Below are 20,312 nucleotides of genomic sequence, written 5' to 3'. Positions count from 1 at the left end.
AGATACTCACACTGAGTTGAATGAATGGATGATTTAAGAGTAGATAGGATTATCGTGATTAAACGCTTGTGTAGCCCTGAGCTTGTTGGTCGTTTAGGCAAAAACCACGTAACTTATATAATAAGTCATAATCTGAGAAAATGAAATTTACCGTTTCTTCAAAACAGGCAGAATTTTTAATTCTTAGAAGTGTGTTATTTTGTTTCCAAATATTTGGAGATGTTCCATCTTTCTATTACTGATTTCTAATTTAATTCCATTGTGGTTACAGAGCACCCTTCCTATGACTTGAATTATTTTAAATTTATTGAGACTTATGGCTCGGAATATGATCTATTTTGGTAAACAGTCCTTGTAAACATGAAAAGAATGTATAACCTGCTTGTGCCTGTAATCCCAGGATTTTGGGAGGCTGAGGTAGGTAGATGACTTGAACTCAGGAATATGAGACCAGCCTGGGCAACATGGCAAAACCCCATCTCTACAAAAAACAAAAAATAAAAAATAAATTAGCTGGGCATGGTGGTGTGTGCCTGTAGTCCCAGCTACTTAGGAGGCTAAGGTGGGAGGATCGCTGAGCCAAGGAAGTTGAGACTGCAGTGAGCCATGATTGCACCACTGCATTCTAGTCTGGGTGACAGAGTAAGACCTCATCTCAAAAAAAAAAAAAAAAAAAGAATGTATCATCCACTGTGTAGGGTATTGTATAATGTCAATTAGATCAAGTTAACTGATAGTGTTATTCAACTCTTCTATATCTTTGCTGATTTTTATCTAGTTGTTCTATCAGTTATTGAAAGAGGGGTGTTGAAATACTCAACAATAATTATGGCCTACAGTTCTGTTATTATTATTATTATTATTATTATTTTATTATTTTTTTTTTTTTGAGACGGAAGTCTCGCTCTGTCGCCCAGGCTGGAGTGCAGTGGCCGGATCTCAGCTCACTGCAAGCTCCGCCTCCCAGGTTTACGCCATTCTCCTGCCTCAGCCTCCCGAGTAGCTGGGACTACAGGCGCCCGCCACCTCGCCCGGCTAGGTTTTTGTATTTTTTAGTAGAGACGGGGTTTCACCGGGTTAGCCAGGATGGTCTCAATCTGCTGACCTCGTGATCCGCCCATCTCGGCCTCCCAAAGTGTTCTGTTATTTTTTACTTAATGTTTTTGAAGATATATTCTTAGGTTCATTTATGGTTGTTAGGTCCTCTTGATGAATTGGCCTCACTGACATTATGAAGTAACTTTTGTCCATGATCATATTTGCTCTGAAATTTATAGTCTGATATTAAATTATAGGCTTTATTTTGACTAGTGTTAGCATGATATTTTTTTTTACTTTTAACCTATTGTGTCATTATTTTTGAAATGTATTTCATGTAGGCAGCATATAGTTGGGTCTTATTTTTTAATCCAGTTGGATGATCTCTGCTTTTTAAGTGAGTGGATTGCGACTATTTACATTTCATATGATTATTGATAAGGTTGGATTCAAATCTGTCACTTTGCTCTTTGTTTTCTATTTGTTCTGCCTGTATGCCCCCCTTTTTAAGTGATGGCTTTAGAATTCATAACTTAACATAGTCTCCCTATGTAAATAGTATTGTACCACTTTATAGTCTAGAAATCTTACAATGGTGTATTTTCATTTCCCTCATTCCAGCCTTTGTTTTATTGTCATGCATTTTACATCATCATATGCTGTAAACCCCAAAATACATTGTCACTACTTTTGCTTTAGATATTTATCTTTTAAAGACATTTAAAAAGTAAGAAAAATAGTATTTTATTTTTATTCATGTATTTACCAATTCCAGTGCTCTTCATTCGTTTGTGTGGTTCAGATTTCCATGTATATTATTTTCCTTCTGTCTGAATGACTTCTTCCTTTATATTTCATATAGTGTAGGTCTTTTGGTATTCTTTCAGCTTTTGTATGTCTAAAAATCTATATTTCACTTTCATTTTTGGAAGGTATTTTAATTTTTGCTGGATGTAGAATTCTAGGTTGACTGTTGTTTTCTTTCAGTTTTTTAAAGATTTTCTTTCACTGTTTTCTTTCTTTCCAGTGAGAAGTTTACTGTCATTTTAAATCTTTGTTTTTCTGTACATTAGAATTGGCTTCATTTCTGACTGCTTTCAAGATTTTTTCTTTATCACTGGTGTTAAGCTGGTGTTTACATCTTTAATGTCTCTGCTTAACATGTTCAAAACTTCTTCTGCTTTCTTTTTTTTTTTATTTTTATAAATAAAGATGGGGTTTTGCCACGTTGCCCAGGCTTGTCTCGAATTCATGGGCTCAAGCAATCCACCGGCCTCCACCTGTCAAAGTGCTGGGATTACAGGTGTGAGCCAGGGCACCTGGCCTCCTCTGCTTTCTTATCTACTTATTCCATCATATGTGTCATATCTGGATCAGTTTTGACTGATTCCTTTTCTCCTCACTTTGGGTTGTGTTTTTTGCTTTTTTTTTTTTTCATACCTTATAATTTTTTTTAAGTGAAAGTTTATTAAGAAAGTAAAGGCATAAAAGAATGGGCTACCCTGCTTAGGCAGAGCAGTCATGCCTTATAATTTTTTTATTGGATACCAGACATGTGGCATGGGTGCTGGATATTTTTGCTCTGCTTTAAATATTTTTGAACTTTATTCTGAGATTGTGATGGTTAATATTGAGTGTTAACTTGATTGGATTGAAGGATGCAAAGTATTGTTTCTGGGTGTGTCTGTGAAGGTGTTAACATTCACAGAGATTAACATTTGAGTTAATGTTAACATAAGAGATTAACATGGAGTCAGTGGGCTGGGAGAGGCAGACCTACCTACAATCTGGGTGGGCACCATCTAATCAGCTGCCAGTGTGGCTAGGATAAAAGCAGGCAGAAGTTGGAAGGACTTGACTTGCTGAGTCTTCCTGCCTTCATCTTTTTCCATGCTGGATACTTCCTGCCCTCAAACATCAGACTCCCAAGTTCTTCAGCTTTTGCACTCTTGGACCCACACCAGTGATTTGCCAGGGGCTCTCAGGCCTTCAGCCATAGACTGAAGTTGGCTTCCCTACTTTTGAGGTTTTGAGACTGGGACTGGCTTCCTTGCTCCTCAACTTGCAGATGGCCTATTATGGGACTTTACCTTGTGATCCTGTGAGTCAATACTCCTTAATAAATTCCCCTTCATATATACATCTATCCTATTAGTTCTGTCCCTCTAGAGAACCCTGACTAATACAGAGATGGTATTTAGTGACTTTTAAATAATTTTATTCTTTCAAGGCTTGCTTTTAAGTTTTATTAGACAGTACCAGCCCAGTGGTTAGTCTAGAGCTAATTTTCCCGGTGCAACTGAGGTAGTACTCTTCTGAGTACTCTACCCAGTGCCTTGGGAATTGCAAGGTTTTCCACACTGACTGGTGGGAACACAAACTTTTCTTGCTCAGTATTAATCTGAAGATTGTTTCTTCTGAGCCTTTCTGGTGGTTCTCTCCCTGGCCTCAGGTGATCTCCTGACATCTATGTACAGATCATTCATTACTCAGCTGAAGACTCCAGGACCCGCTCGGCAGATCTCTGGAGCGCTCTCCCTCAGGTCCTCTGCCAGCTCTCTGCCCTCTGCTTCTCTAGCTTCTTTGGCCTCCTCAGACTCTCAGTTTTGTCTTCTCACCTTAGGGAGATGGCTTATCTCTGCCTGGGTTCCCCTCCCTGCACTGGGGCCTGGAAACTCTCTGGTCAGCAAGCTGAGCAATCATAGGGTTCATCTCATTTGTTTTCATCTTTCAGGGATCACTGCCCCATTCTGGCTAATGTCCAATGTCTGGAAGCCTGTTGATTTGTGTGTGTGTGTGTGTGTGTGTGTGTTTTAGTACCTCTTCCTTTCTTTTTTTTAAATTTAGCTTTTAAGTTCTGGAGTACATGTGCAGGTTTGTTATATAAGTATACTTGTGCCATGGGGGTTTGTTGCATAGATTATTTTGTCACCCAGGTATTAAGCCTAGTACCTATTAGTTATTCTTCCTGATCCTCTCCCTGCCTCACCCTCCACCCTCTGATAGGCCACAGTGTGTGGTGTTTCCCCCTATGTGTCCATGTGTTCTCATAATTTAGCTCCCACTTATAAGTGAGAACATGCAGTATTTGGTGTCCTGTTCTTGTGTTAGTTTGCTAAAGATAATTACCTCCAGCTCCATCGATGTTCCTGCAGAGGATATTATCTCATTGTTTTTTATGACTGCATAGTATTCCATGGTGTGTATGTACCACATTTTCTTTATCCAGTCTATCAGTGATGGGCATTTAGGTTGATTCCATGTCTTTGCTATTGTGAATAGTGCTGCAATAACCATTTGCATGCATGTGTCTTTATAATAGAATGCTTTATATTCCTTTGGGTATATACCCAGTAATGGGATTGCTGGGTCAAATGGTATTTCTGTTTTTAGGTCTTTGAGGAATCAATGCACTGTCTTCCACAATGGTTGAACTAATTTACACTCCCTCCAACAGTGTAGAAGCATTCCTTTTTCTCCACAACCTTGCCAGCATCTGTTATTTTTTGACTTTTTAGTAATAGCCATTCTGACTGATATGAGATGGTATCTTATTGTGGTTTTGATTTGCATCTCTCAAATGATCAGTGATGTTGAGCGTTTTTCCATATGATTGTTGGCCTCATGTATATCTTCTTTTGAAAAGTGTCTGTTCATGCCTTTTGCCCACTTTTTAATGGGGTTGTTTTTTTCTTACAAATTTCTATAGACCCTGTCCTTATACCCCTTTATTACAAAAAATTAACTCAAAATGAATTAAAGACTTAAATGTAAAACCCAAAGTACAAAAACGCTGGAAGACAACCTAGGAAATACCATTCCGGACATAGGAATGGGATAAAGATTTCATGATGAAGACACCAAAAGCAACGGCAACAAAGGCAAAAATCGACAAATGGGATCTGATTAAACTAAAGAGCTGCACAGCAAAGGAAATTATAAACAGGGTGAACAGACAGCCTACAGAATGGGAGAAAATTTTTGGAAACTATGTGTCTGACAAAGATCTAATATCCCTTTCCTTTCCTTACACCACTCTAATCCAGATGCTTGGCTTTTTTCTTGTCAGACATGTATACCAGATTTTGAATTGTTCTCAGTAAATAGAAGCTACCATTTATTGATGATTTATGCAATGCTAAGCATTTTCCATGCATTTTTAAAATTAATACTCACAACAACCTTTTGTAACTCTTATTGATTCCCATTTTACAAAAGCTGAGGCACAGAGAAGTTAAATAACTTGCCCAAGGTCCCACAACTGATAAGTAGTAGAGCCAGGATTTAAACCTGGGTAGTCTTGTCCTAAGTGCCTGTGACCCCCTGCCGGTGCTGCTCACTGCTCTCAGATTTGCCTTGCCAAGGATCATCCTGGTCACATTTCTTTCCCTCTCAAAAGTCTTCAGAGGCTTCACGTCACTTCCCAGATAAACTGAAGACTTCAGAGGATGGAATTCAAGATCCTCCACTATATGTCATCAGTCAGCTTTTATAGCATTATCTTACATGTTTCAATCCTGTGTGTCTTTTAGGTTGAACTCATTGCCTTATCTGAACTCAGGTACTTTCTCACTTCAACACTTTGATTCACGTATTCCTCTCTAATTAGAATGCTTTCACCCGTATCTCCACCTATCAAAATCTTTAACACCCTTCAAGGATCAGCTGAAAAGCCTGCTCTTCCATTGAACTTTTCTGGATAAGCCCTGTCACATATGGTCTATCTCTCACTCATTTTCTTCTTTGAACCTTTCTAGAATTCCCTGTATATGCCTTTTAAGGGTGTTATCACCAACTGCCTTGTATTTTGCTGTTAGGATACCTGTACATTTCCCCTATTATATTGAAATCTTTTTGTAAGTGGGAAACAAATCTTATTTATCTTCTTGCCTTACTCCGTGATTCCTGCAGATCCTTGCGTACAAGGTATGGTACAAAGTATTACACATAACGAGTAAGTGTTCAACACATAATTTGTTGAATGACTGAATGAATAAATTTTTGTTCTTCTGTTTGTTCTTTAGTTCATTCATCTTTTAAAGTAACGTCTTAAAAGCAGGTTCAGCTCATGTACAAAATATCTCATAGCATTCTTTATATGGACCATTGCTCTCACCCAGAATATTTTGTACCTTTTTTTTATATTAAAGGGTGAAATGGAAGGTTAAGAGTTAGAAGCGTATTTGATCTTTTCCTGACCCTCTCCTGACTTTTGTGTGACTTCAAGCATGTCACTTGAACCTCCCAGTGACCTCAGCTGTGAAACGGGGCTGCTGGTGTCACGGAGGGATTGCGAAGAGCAGCACATCACAGTCCTTGTCCAAACAGAATCATCTGCAGGGTCTGATGCCTGCATGGAATGATGAGGGAAATTTAATTTTTCAAGTAAAGTAGTCAGTTTGACCCACACTTTGAATGTCTGTGGGCACAATTAGATGAGTCCTTGAAAATCTGTTACTTTTCCTACTCAAAGTGTTTCTCATGTTATGCTTGTAAATGTTCTTATTTTTTAGACAAAAAAGTATATTGTAAATGTTTCCCTTTTTAGACTTCTGAGGTAGGAATATATCACAAGATATTTTTAAAAGAAGTTGAATTTTGGAAAGAATAATGTACCATGAATTTCTATTTTACACTATTGAATTTAGAAAATGTTCTGCCTCAAAGAGAACATTTTGAAAATGATGCTAATCACATTTTAAAGGTAACTGTTTCATAATGACCATATGTAATTTATGAAATGTGTTTTTACCTTTTTGTGTGTTTGTTTGGTGTAGCTGGTCAAGACAATTGCAGATAAGTAGAGCAGAAAACAAAAATACTGTTAGCCATCTTGTAAACAGAACCTTTTTATACCATTAATGTATTCTATAAAATCTTTCAAGTAGTAATGCTTGGAGGATTTAATATATTTCCCAGTATTGTTTGTTTTGTAAGTGGGAAAAATCCATCTAACAAGAAATTTCTTAGCATTGTATATTGCATGTGCTGATTATCATTCTTTGACTGCTTTGGGTTTCTGCTGCTTTTAAACTAGCATTTAAATGGACCATTTGATTAATCATTTGTATACTGGCTATAATCCTCCCAAATTTCCTTTCTGAGTAGTACATACTGTAAAAGACAATTATGTTGCCACAGATTAAATAAGTGAATTAAAATAGAATAGCAGCTTAATTTGACCTGTGATTTTGCTCTCTTTCCCTTTAGTGAAGTGTGTGCCACTCCAGCAAATAAATGAAGTCATCCATGACAGCTTGTGATGAATTGCCGTATTTATACTGTATATTTTAATAGCCTCACACTAATTTAAATTGAGCACAGAGTAAATTATAATTCAGTCACTTGACTGCTTATATTTAACTTGACAACTCATCCTTATTTGTCCTGGAGGTGTAGTGGAGAGCAGTGGAAATGCACTAAGGTATTTCAGTTTCTCACTTAACCCTTTCTCCATGGAATGCTTCATATTCAAATTCTCTCCAGTTTGAAACATTTAGCACTTCCTAAGGAGAAAAAAAATAATGAAGACTCAGGAAGTCCGTACTTTTCTTGGACTTCAAAAAGAAAATTAGTCTTTGCCGTGCTTTCGCCATTGCCTTCAAATAAGGAATTGGATTTGTTTATTTTTAGCAGTTTTAAAGCTCACTCACAAGAATACCCAGGGGAAGGAGAATTAACCTTCCACCCAGAGTGCCAAGTCTCCCAGAAAATAGAGAGCATTTGAGTAGAGTTATTTTAAGGAGGGTTTTACTTTTCCTCTGAAGTTCTCAGAAATTACTTTATTCGTTTTTTCCATCATTTTTGAATCTCCACTATTCTAGACTAAAGCAAATACCAACAATGATCAAAACAAATTAGAGTACAGCGGATTAGCTCCACAAATACAGTATTCCTTACTACATTTTAGGTCAGTGTGGCATTTTTATTTATTTGGTGGTGTATGTTTTTCATTTTAAATTCAGTTGTGGAAATCAAGCAATCTATTTCTTCTGTCTAGAAACAGCTTCTTATAAAGAGGATTATAGTTGTAAAGACTTTAGTTAAATCCCACATCACTTACTAGGCACTACTGTGAGTTAGACCCTGTGTGGAGTGCTGAGCGGGGGATAGAAAAATGTACAAGACTCAGCCCTTGCCCTTGAGAGGCTCATAGCCACTCTAATCTTGAGACTTCGTTTTTAGGAGATGAGGGATACATGCAGAATGTACATATTGAAGGCCAGAGCTAGACATTAATTTTGATGGAGGGCTTTGAGGTGAGCTTCATGGAGGCAGTGGTGGCATTCAAGCTGGGTCTAAAAGATAGAACAGGATTTTTTTAGTCAGTGCCTGGAGTGGAGAGAGGAAGCACACCTCAAGTAGAGGGAACAGCAGGAGCAAAGGCTGGAAGTAGGGAAGGCACAGGATATATGTGTACACCAGGAAATGTCATCTGATTTCACATGAAGGGTGGGTTTGTGGTGGGAGTAGTGGGAAGAGGAGTTAGAATAAGTTGTCTGTATTATGGAAGAATTCCTTGAATGTCCTGCTAGAGTTTTAACTTTATTGTAGGTGATGGGAACACAATTAAGGTTCTTGATTAAGGGAATGATATATTCACAGCCAGTAGTTTGGGGTTAATTCCATGATGTTGGCTAGCAATGTGGAATCATGTCATTTCTAGGTTGGTGGTGGCCTGGAGATGCAATATATCTTAATAGTCATATATCTTAGCACTGAATAAATGGCATTTTTGAAACCTTAAATAAATGGTTCTCAAGCTTACTTTGGATTAGGAATTACCTGGGGAGCTTTACAAAATAACAAAGATGTGGGCCCAACCCCAGGGATTCTCATTCTGTTGTTTTGGGGTAAAGCCTGCACCTTGGAATTTTTTTTTTAAGTGCCCTAGGTATTATGATTTGAGGCCAGGGTTGAGAACCATTGATTTAAGGTCAATAATAACTTCACTCCTTTTAGCAGAGATTTTTAGAGTGAGAGATTCCTGGTACTTGTCATCATAGTAGGAATAGCCGTAATATTTTATGCCGTAGGATTGAACTGACGCTAGATGAATTAATTTTGTTGGTAAGTTTTACACAAGAACAAAAATGTAAGTGAATATTGTTGGCAAATGACTATTGATCAGGAGAAGTGTTTAAATGTTTCTTGGCAGTTTTGTATTACACTTACAGTCTAGTTTCCTGAGAGCTTTTATAAATAACCCCAAAGCAAACTTTTTTTATTTTTATTTTTTGAGGCAGAGGCTTGCTGTGTCGCCCAGGCTGGTGTGCAGTGGCATGATCTCGGCTCACTGCAAGCTCCGCCTCCTGGGTTCATGCCATTCTTCTGCCTCAGCCTCCCAAGTAGCTGGGACTACAGGTGCCCGCCACCATGCCCTGACTAATTTTTTTGTATTTTTAGTAGAGACAGGGTACACCGTGTTAGCCAGGATGGTCTCGATCTCCTGACCTCATGATCCTCCCACCTCAGCCTTCCAAAGTGCTGGGATTACAGGAGTGAGCCACCACGCCCAGCCGCAAACTCTGGATAGAAACCACCTTTGCCTTTCTTCCCCCCACCTTTCCCTACCCCAAATCAATACCTGGCCAATGTCAGGACTATAAAATGTACTTTAGAATTGTCCTTTTCTTTCCTTGCTCTATCAGCAGTTTACAATGCATCATTTGTGGTTTTTTTCTTCAGTATGATTATATATATGTTCTTCAGTTGTAATACAAAATGTAATTCAAAGTCGAATGGTATATAACTACACTATCATAGTAATTCTGAATGTTAAGTTTTTGTCTAGAAATGTCTAGAGTCTGCCACAAATCATAAAAATTGTTTTCCACCTGTTTTATTCTCCTCACTGCCTTTTTAAAGTAAAAACAAGCTGGGCATGGTGGCTCACGCTTGTAATCCCAGCACTTTGGGAGGCTGAGGCACGTGGATCACCCAAGGTCAGGAGTTCAAGACCAGCCTGGCCAACATGGTGAAACCCTGTCTGCACTAAAAACACAAAAATCAGCCAAGTGTGGTGACAAGTGCCTGTAATCCCAGCTACTCGGGAGGCTGAGGCAGGAGAATGGCTTGAACCCAGGAGGTGGAGGTTGCAGTGAGCCAAGATCGTGCCACTATACTCCAGCCTGGGCAACAGAGCAGGATTCCGTCTCTAAATAAATAAATAAAACAACTACTCTTGAATTATTTTCACTGGCATGCTGAGTAGAATTTGAGCAGTATGGTCTTCTTTCTTTAAAAAATATGTGTTTGAAATAAACTAGAATTTATTCTAGATAAGTTTATAAATGTTTTACATTTATGGGTTATAAATCACTATGGGTAATATCACTCAGTGATTGATATTTTAAATAAACCATAAAGTACTGAAAAGCCCATGAGACTGAGTCCAGAGGAGGGGGTCCTACCATTCCCAGGCTCTGTGGCTCCTGGGAAGGAAACCTGGTTTCCTCCTCACTCAAAAGAAGGGAGTTAATGAAATAAGATTTCTTTAAGCTTTAACTTGCTATAACAGTATCAGCAAAAAACATTACCTGACCGGGCTGGGGGGGGGGGGGGGGGAAGATGATATATTTTAAAAACTCCTTATTTCTCTCATAACTAAAAACCCCACTTAAAATGTCATTTTTGGCTGGGCATGGTGGCTTACGCTTGTAATCCCAGCATTTTGGGAGGCTGAGGTGAGCGGATCATTGAGGTCAGGAATTCAAGACCAGCCTGGCCAACATGGTGAAACCCCGTCTCTACTAAAAATACAAAAATTAGCTGGGTGTGGTGGCAGGCGCCTGTAATCCCAGCTACTCGGGAGGCTGAGGCAGGAGAATCACTTGAGCCCAGGAGACAGAGGTTTCAGTGAGCAGAGACCGTGGCACCGCATTCCAGCCTGGGTAACAGAACAAGACTGTCTCAAGAAAAAAAAAGTCATTTTTTGGCCAGGTGTGGTAGCTCACGCCAGTGCTTTGGGAGTCTCAGGTGGGCAGATTACTTGAGCTCAGGAGTTCGAGACCAGCCTGAGCAACATAATGAAACCCCTATCTCTACCAAAAATGCAAAAAATTAGCTGGGCATGGTGGCACGCCTGTGGTTCCAGCTACTCGGTGGCTGAGGTTGGAAGGTTTGTTTAAGCCTGGGAGGCAGAGGTTGCAGTGAACCAAGATTGCCCCACTGCACTCCAGCCTGAGTGACAGCATGAGACTGTGTCTCTAAATAAATAAAATGTCATTTTTATTCATCATCCTCTCTGCTTATTGCCTAGTGTCTGATCACAAATCACAATATAGTTCTTTTTTTTAAAAGACAGAATTTCGCTCTGTCACCGAGGTGAGAGTGCAGTGGTACAATCATGGCTCACTTCAGCCTCAAATTCCTGGGCTCAAGTGATCCTCCCACCTCAGCCTCCCAAGTAGGTTGGGACCACCTGATCACACTATACCCAGGTAATTTTTTTTTTTTTCTGTAGAGATGGGATCTTGCTATGGTGCTTAGGCTGGCCATATACCCCTTGCCTTCAGGTACCTTGCCACCTCAACCTCCCTCTCAAAGTGCTGGGATTACAGGCATGTGCCACTGCACGCGGCCAAGACAATTCTTTTATATTGGTTTGAGGGTCATTCCTATGTTCCTCTTTTGAAAATAGCCAGCGTGGCCAAAATAGAGTGCATAAATTAAGAGTGTTATAACTTAACTGACTTTTAAAGCCATTACTGTTGACCTTTGAGACCTGGCTTTTTTCTTTGGTCCCATCAATCACTTCTGTACCACCTCCCCCAGTTCAGAAGGACAAAAGGTTAGACAGATGCAAATACAGTTTGTATTACTGGGAATTATAGTGGTAAGAAGAAGGAAGTGGGGAAGAATAAAGGAACTACCATTTTTTTAGTTCTTATATTTCATAGTGATTATAGCTAATATAATTAGAAGGTGAATAAATATTAATACCTTTCTATATTTAGGTCATACTACTAGATATTACACTGGAACTTCAGAAGCAAATTATGTCTGAATTGGAAATTCTTTATAAGGTAATTTTTTTCATAATTTTTGTTTGTAAAGCATGCCTATGTTATTGACTTGCAGGTTTATAACTACTTTTGTCTTATTTTTGTTACAGTGTGATTCATCATATATCATTGGATTTTATGGAGCATTTTTTGTAGAAAATAGGATTTCAATATGTACAGAATTCATGGATGGTGAGTTTTCCCTTTTATAATACTTTTGAAATGATTTTTAGAGTATATAGTGCTTTACAACCTGGTTTTGATATAGATATCAAGTAGAATTAAAAATAATTAAAATATGCTAATAATTACCTCATTTATACTCTAAGATTATTTCAGTGTTAAGTGTTCCTGGGGTTAAATATTTTTAGCTGAACTATAATTTCAAGAATTGAACTTCACTTTTATTGAAAATTTAAATAGAACAGATTAAATGCTAGTCTAATCGGTGGTTTGATATTTGATTCTTTTGCACAATCTGTCTTTACTTGCAAAACAGATGTTCTGTTCTTTTAATGTTTCAATAGCCAAAACAGATTTTCTCTTAAAGAAATCTATTAACCCAATGTCCTGTGTCTTTCAGAAAGAAATCGGTTCTTAATTGCAAGATAAGAAATTGTTTTTCAACACAGCTGTTTAGCCAAGATGTGTTTAATTTTCTTTGGACTTTAGCCCTTTCCTTCCCTCTCTATTTTTTTATTCATTTCTATTTTGATAGTTCTTTCTTGACCTGAATATTATGGCAAAATACAGATTTCTGGGGACATATCAGTGAAATGATGTAATCATTATTGTTGTTTACCAATTTTAAATCTAAGCAGTCTTTAAATTTTACATATTCAGTTTTCCATAATCTAGTCCATTAAAACACAACTTTAGAATATATAGTTAGTTCCTTGTGGAGATTCTCAGTGCATTACTAAAGCAATTAGTTTGTGCCCTGCAAAACTTTAATGAGCCAACGTTGATACCTTGATACTATAATAAGGTGTATAACGTGTTCTAAATTACTTATAGTAGAATGTCAAGAATTAAACATCTTACAGCCATATAGGTAGTATGGTAACTGTGGAGACTGACTAGAAAAAGTGGATTCATTGAGCCAATACATTTTACTGTGTTGTAACTTTTATCATTCTTTCTTTGAAGTCTTCAGTTTTTCAGTTCTACTCAAACATTTTTGTTGAGACCAGGCATGGTGGGTTCACACATGTAATCCCAGCACTTTGGGAGACTAAGGTGAGAAGATTGCTTGAGCCCAGGAGTTTGAGACCAGCCTGGGCAATATAGTGAGATCTCATCTTTACAAAAATAATTTTAAAAATATGGCTGGGCGTGGTGGCTCACGCCTGTAATCCCAGCACTTTGGGAGGCCAAGGTGGGTGGATCACTTGAGGTCAGGAGTTCAAGACCAGCCTGACCAACATGGCGAAAACCCGTCTCTACTGAAAATACAAAAATTAGCCAGGCGTGATGGTGCATGCCTGAAATCCCAGCTACTTGGGAGGCTGAGACTGTGAATTGCTTGAACCTGGGAGGTGGAGGTTGCAGTGAACCGAGATCGCGCCACTGCACTCTGGCCTGAGTGACAAAGTGAGACTCTGTCTCAAAAAAACAACAACAAAAAAAGAAAACAAAAAAAGGAAATTAGCCAAGCATGGTGGTACATGCCTGTAGTCCCAGGTTACTCTGGGGGCTGAGGTGGGAGGATTTCTTGAGCCCAGGAGATTAAGGCTGTAGTGAGCTGTGATTGTGCCACCACTGCACTCCACTCTAGGCAACAGAGTGAGACCCTGTATCAAAAAACAAATAAATTAAAATTTTTTATTGAACTATAACTCAGATACCATAAAATTCACCTTTTAAAAATGTACAATTCCATGGTTTTTAATATACTCACAAGGTTGTGCAATCATCACCACTGTATAATTCCAAAACATTTTTTTACCACCCCCAGAAAGAGACTTCCTACCTATTAGTACTCACTCTCTACTTTCTCTTTCCTCTAGTCCTTGGCAACCACGATTTATCTTCTGTCTCTATGGATTTACCTATTCTGGACATTCCATATAAATGGAATCTGATAATATATGGCCTTTGTGTCTGGCTTCCTTTATTTAGCATAATGTTTTCAGTGTTCATCCATACTATTGCATATATGAGAACTTCATTCCTTTTTATTGCTGAATAACATTTCATTGTATGGCTATACTCCATTTTGTTTATTCTTTCATTAGTTGATGGACATTTGGGATAGTTCTACTTTATGCATAATTATGAATAATGCTACTCTATGTATTTGTATACAAGTTTTGTGTGGACATATAGTTTCATTTTTTTTTTTTTTTTTTGTGACAAAGTCTTGCTCTGTCACCCAGACTAGAGTGCAGTGGCACAATCTCAGCTCTCTGCAACCTCTGCCTCCTAGGTTCAAGCAGTTCTCCTGCCTCAGCCTCCCGAGTAGCTGGGACTACAGGCGCGTGTCACCATGCCCGGCTAAGTTTTTGTATTTTCAGTAGAGGTGGGGTTTCACTGTGTTAGCCAGCATGGTCTCGATCTCCTGACCTCGTGATCTGCCTGCCTTTGCTTCCCAAGGTGCTGGGATTACAGGTGTAAGCCACCGTGCCCAGCCAATGTTTTCAGTTCTTTTAGGTATATACCTAGGAGTGGAGTTGCTAGGTCATATGGTAGCTTTATGTTTAACTTTTTAATGAACTACCAAACTGTTCCAATTGATTTTACACCACTTTGCATTCATACCAGCACTGTATAAGGGTTCCGTTTTCTTCATATTTTTGCCAATACTTGTCATTATGTGTCTTTTTAAAATTATGGCCTCGTAGTGTGACATGGTATCCCATTTTAGTTTTGATTTAGACTTCTCTAATGATTAATGATGTTGAGCATCTTTTCATGTGCTTATTGGCCATTCATATATCTTCTTTTAAGAAATATGTTTTCATATCCTTTGTCTATTTTTTAAATGAGTTATTGGGCTTTTATTGTTATCTTTTCACTTTCTTTTTTCTTCTCTTTTCTTTTCTCTTTTTTTTTTTTTTTTTTTTTTAGCTGTGGTATCATATTGCCCAGGCTAGTTTTGAACTCCTGGGCTCACGTAATCCTCCCACCTCAGCCTCAAGTTTTATTGTTTCAGCTCTTATATAAGCCTTTGATTTATTTTTGAGTTAATTTTTATATATGGTATGAGATAGGGGTCCAAATTTATTCGTTTGCATGTAGATATCCATTTGTTCCAGTACCATTTGTTAAAGACTATTTTTCCCATTGAATTTTCTTGTTATACTTGTTGAAAATTGACCATAAAATATATTTCTATACTTTTAGATCAATGCATATACATCTTGCATTGATCTAGTTGTCTTTGTACCAGTACCACACCGTATTTGATTACTCATACTTGATAACTCTAGATTATTATAGTTTTTAAGTTCCGAATTGAGAAGTGTAAGTGATCCAACTTTGTTCTTTGTTTTGGCCATTTTGAATACCTAGCATTTTTATTTGAATTTTAGAACCAGCTTGGCAATTTCTCCAAAAAATCCAGCTGGGATTTTGATAAGAATTGAATTGAATTTTTAGATCAACTTGGGGAATATTGCTGTCTTTAACATTATTTAATCTTCAACTCCAAGAACACAGATGTCTTTCAACTTACTTAGGTCTTCTTTAATTGTTTTTCAATGATTTTAAAATAATTTTTAGGCTATGAGTGGTAACTATTTGTTAAATTTACTTCTGAGTATTTTTAATGCTGTTTTTCTTAATTTCATTTTTGGATTGTTCATTGCCAGTGTACGGAACTGTAATTGATTTTTATATATTGATCTTGTATTCTGCAACCTTGCTGAACTTGTTTACTAATGTTAATAGCTTTTTGTGGATTCCTTAGGGTTCTCTATATACAAGATAATACCACCTGCAAACAGGTAGTTTTAGTGCTTTCTTTTCAATTCTGGATGTCTTTTAGTTCCTTTTCTTGCTTAATTACCCTGGCTAGAACCTTCAGTACAATGTGGAATAGACTGATGAGAACAGACATCCTTCTCTTGTTCCTGACCTTAGAGGGAGAGCTTTTAGTCTTTCACCGTTAAATATGATGTTAGCCATGGGTTTAGAGTAGTTGTCCTTTGTCAGGCTGAAGAAATTCCCTTCTATTTTTAGTTTGTTGAGTATTTTTTTTTAATCATGAAAGGGTATTAAATTTTGTCAAATGCCTGTTTTATGTCTATTGAAATAATTGTGCATATTTGGTCCTTTATTCTGTTAATATATGGTATACTGTATTAATTTATTTTTGCAAAATGAACCAGTCTTGCAGTGTTGGAATTATTCCACTTAGTCATGATGTGTAATTCTTTTTATATGTTCCTGGGTTCAGTTTGCTGGTATTTTCTTGATGATTTTTGTATTCATATTTATGAGGGACATTGGACTAGTTTTCTTTTTTTGTGATGTCAGTGTCTAATTTTGGTGTCAGGATAGTTCTGGCCTTATAGAATGAGTTCAGAAGTGTTGCCACCTCTTCTGTTTTTTTAAAGAGTTTATGAAGGATTCATGTTAATTCTTTTTTAAAAAAAATTTATGGACTGGGCGGGGTGGCTCATGCCTGTAATCTCAGCATTTTGGGAGGCCAGGGCAGGTGGATCACTTGAGGTCAGGAGTTTGAGACCAGCCTGGCCAACATGGTGAAAGCCCATCTCTACTAAAAGTACCAAAAAAAATTAGCTGGGCCTGGTGGCATATGCCTGTAATCCCAGCTACTTGGGAGACTGAGGCAGGAGAATCGCTTGAACCCAGGAGGTGGAGGTTGCAGTGAGCCAAGATCATGCCACTGCACTCCAGCCTGGATGACAGAGACTCTGTCTCAAAATAAATAAATAAATAAATAAATATTTTTATGGAGACATATTATTTTACGTATTTATGGAGTACATATATAATAATATTTTGATACAAGCATACAATGTGTAGTAATCAACTCAGAGTAATGGAGATATGCATGACCACAAACATTTATCATTTCTTTGTGTTAGGAGTATTGCAATTCCACTTGGGTAGTTATTTTGAAATATACAATAAATTATTAATTGTGGTCACCCTGTTGTGGTATCAAACATTGGATCTTATTCTTTCTATCTGACTATACTTTTTTACCCATTAACCAACCCCTCTTTGTCCTATCTTTCTCACTACCCTTCTCAGTCTCTGGTAGTCATCATTCTACTATGTCTCCATGATCATTTGTGTTTGGCTCCCACATATCAGTGAGAGAGCATGTATGTCTTTCTGTGTCTGGATTATTTCATTTAAAATAATACCCATGTTCTTGCAAATAACAGGATTTCATTCTTTTTATGGCTGAATAATATTTCATTGTGTTTATGTACCACATTTTCTTTATTTTTTCTTTGATGGACACTTAGATTGATTTCATATCTTGGCTATTGTGAATAGTGCTGCAGTAAACATTAGAGTGCACATATCTCTTCAATTTACTGATTTCCTTTCTTTTGGATATATACCCAATGGTGGTATTACTGGATCATAATAAGGTAGTTATACTTTTAGTTTTCTAGGGAATTTCCATACTGTTTTCCATGGTAGCTGTACTAGTTTACATTCCCATCAGTAGTGTATGAAGGTTCCCCTTTCTCCATATCCTTGCCAGCATCTGTTATTCCCTGTCTTTTTGATAAAAGCCATTTTAGCTGGAGTGAGAGGATATCTCATTGTGGTTTTGATTTGCATTTCCCTGATAATAGTGATGTTGAACATTTTTTCAAATGCCTGATGTTAATTCTTCTTTAAACATTTGATAGAATTCACCAGTGAAATCATCTGGTTCTGGTGTTTTTGGGGTGTGTCATTAATGTGGTTTTTTTTTTTTTTAATTATGGTATAATACTCATATAAAAATTTAAACCTTACTAGCCATTTTATTAGTCCATCCTGTGTTGCTATGAAGGAATACCTGAGACTGGGTAATTTATAAAGAAAAGGGGTTTATTTGGCTCATGATATTGCAGGCTGTACAAGAAACATGGTGCCCAGCATCTGTTTCTGGTCTGGGCCTCAGGAAGCTTCCATTCATGGAGCAAGAGAGAAAGGAGGGAGGTTCCAGACCCTTTTTAACAACCAAATCTTGCAGGAACTTAGAGTGAGAACTCACTCAATTTTGTGAGAATGGCACCAAGTCATTCATGAGGGATCCACCCCTTTGACCCAAACACCTCTCACTAGGCCCCATCTTCATCATTGGGAATGAGATTTCTTTTTTTTTTTGAGACGGAGTCTAGCTGGGACTACAGGCGCCCACCACCTCGCCCTGCTAGTTATTTTGTATTTTTTAGTAGAGACAGGGTTTCACCATGTTAGCCAGGATGGTCTCCATCTCCTGACCTCGTGATCCGCCCGTCTCGGCCTCCCAAAGTGCTGGGATTACAGGCTTGAGCCACCGCGCCTGGTGGGAATGAGATTTCAACATGAGTTTCGAAGGGGACAAATATTCAAACTGTGTCAGCCATTTTAAATGTGTAATTCAGCAGTGTGAAGTACATTAACATGGTTGTGCAACTGTTACCACCATCCATCTCCAGAACTCTTTTTATCTTGCAAAGGTGAAACTCAATAACTATTAAATAAAAACTCCCAATTCACCCCCGCTCCCAGCCCCTGGCAAACAGCATTATACTCTGTCTCTATTTGACTACTCTAGGTACCTCATATAATTGGAATCACATAGTGTTTGTCTTATTGTGTCTGGCTTATTTCATTTTGCATTATGTCCTTAAGGTTCATCCATGTTGTAGTATGTATCAGAGTTTTCTTCCTTTTAAAAGCTGAATAGTATTTGTGGTTAGTTTTTTTTATTACCAACTCAATCTCTTTATATACAGGTTTAGTCAGATTTTTTATTTTTTCTTGAGTCAGTTTTGGTAGTTTGTGTTTTTCTCAGAATTAATCTGTTTCATCTAGGTTTTCTAATTTATTGATACACAGTTGTTCTGAAAATTCTCTTATAATCCTTTTTATTTCTGCAAAGTTGGTAGTAATGTTCCCTCTTCCATTCCAGATTTTAGTTTCTTGAGTCTCCTCACTTATTTTCTTGGTCAGTGTAGCTAAAAGTTTGTCAGTTTCTCTGTTTAAAAAAAAAAAAAAATTTTTTTTTTTTTTTTGAAACGTAGTTTCACTCTTGTTTCCCAGGCTGGAGTGCAATGGCGCAATCTCGGCTCAGCACAACATCTGCCTGCCGGGTTCAAGCCATTCTCCTGCCTCAGCCTCCAGAGTAGCTGAGATTACAGGTGTGCGCTACCACGCCCAGCTGATTTTGTATTTTTAGTAGAGACAGGGTTTCTCCATGTTGGTCAAGCTAGTCTTGAACTCCCGACCTCAGGTGATCTGCCTGCCTCGGCCTCCCAAAGGGCTGAGATTACAGGCATGAGCCACCATGCCCAGCCAAAAGATTTTTTTTCATTTAAAATGAAACCGACTTTTGGTTTCATTGATTTTCTCTATTGTTTTTTTCTGTTCTCTGTTTTGTTTATTTCTGCTTTAATTTTATTATTTTCTTTTTTTCTGCTTTGAGTTTAGTTTTAGCTTGATGTTCTCCTTCTGCTTAAGGTAGAAAGTTAGGATATTGATTTGAGATCTTTCTTCTTATTTAATGTAGGTTATAAATTTTCCTCTAAGCATGGCTTTAGTTGCATCCTAGAAGTTTTGGTATGTTGTGTTATTTTCATTAATCTCAAAGTATTTTCCATTTTTCTATGACAGAAATCTCTTGTGATTTCTTTCTGACCCATTTTTATTTAGGTATGTGCTGTTTAATTTCCACGTATATGCACTTGAGAAGAATGTATTCTCCTGTGGTTAAGTGAAGTATCCTTTTCATGTCAGTTAATTCTGATTGGTTTGTAATACTGTTCAGTATTTTCTTATTAATCTTCTGTGTAGTTTTGTCCTTTTCTGAAAGTGAGATATTGAAGTCTGAAAAACTAATATTTTTGAGTTGTCTGTTTCTCCTTTCAGTTCTTTCAGTTTATGTTTCATATATTTTGGCATGCATGCTAGGTGCATGCATGTTTATAATTGTTATGTCTTCTTGGTTGGTTGATCCTTTTATCATTAGAAAATGTCTTTGTCTCTAGTAACAATATTTAATAATAGTTATCTAAAAGACTATTTTTTCCACTAGTATAGTCACTCCAGCTCCCTGTTGGTTACTATTTGAATAGTATATCTTTTTTC

At 37.5% G+C, this 20,312-nt stretch overlaps 1 protein-coding gene across 14 annotated transcripts in view; it reads left to right on the top strand.

Moving 5' to 3' along the window:
- MAP2K5 (mitogen-activated protein kinase kinase 5) overlaps window positions 1-20,312 on the top strand; it is a 274,973-nt gene that overhangs the window by 87,838 nt on the left and 166,823 nt on the right. For all 14 annotated transcript variants that reach the window (XM_021941782.1, XM_021941781.2, XM_021941778.1 and 11 more), the window contains exons 10-11: window positions 11,997-12,065; window positions 12,155-12,236. In XM_021941782.1, the coding sequence (XP_021797474.1) occupies window positions 11,997-12,065; window positions 12,155-12,236 (151 nt within the window). The remainder of the gene's footprint in view (window positions 1-11,996; window positions 12,066-12,154; window positions 12,237-20,312) is intronic.

This window comes from Papio anubis, chromosome 7 (assembly GCF_008728515.1).
Source record: "Papio anubis isolate 15944 chromosome 7, Panubis1.0, whole genome shotgun sequence".
Lineage (NCBI taxonomy): Eukaryota > Metazoa > Chordata > Mammalia > Primates > Cercopithecidae > Papio > Papio anubis.
This window is presented reverse-complemented; position numbering and strand designations above follow the sequence as displayed.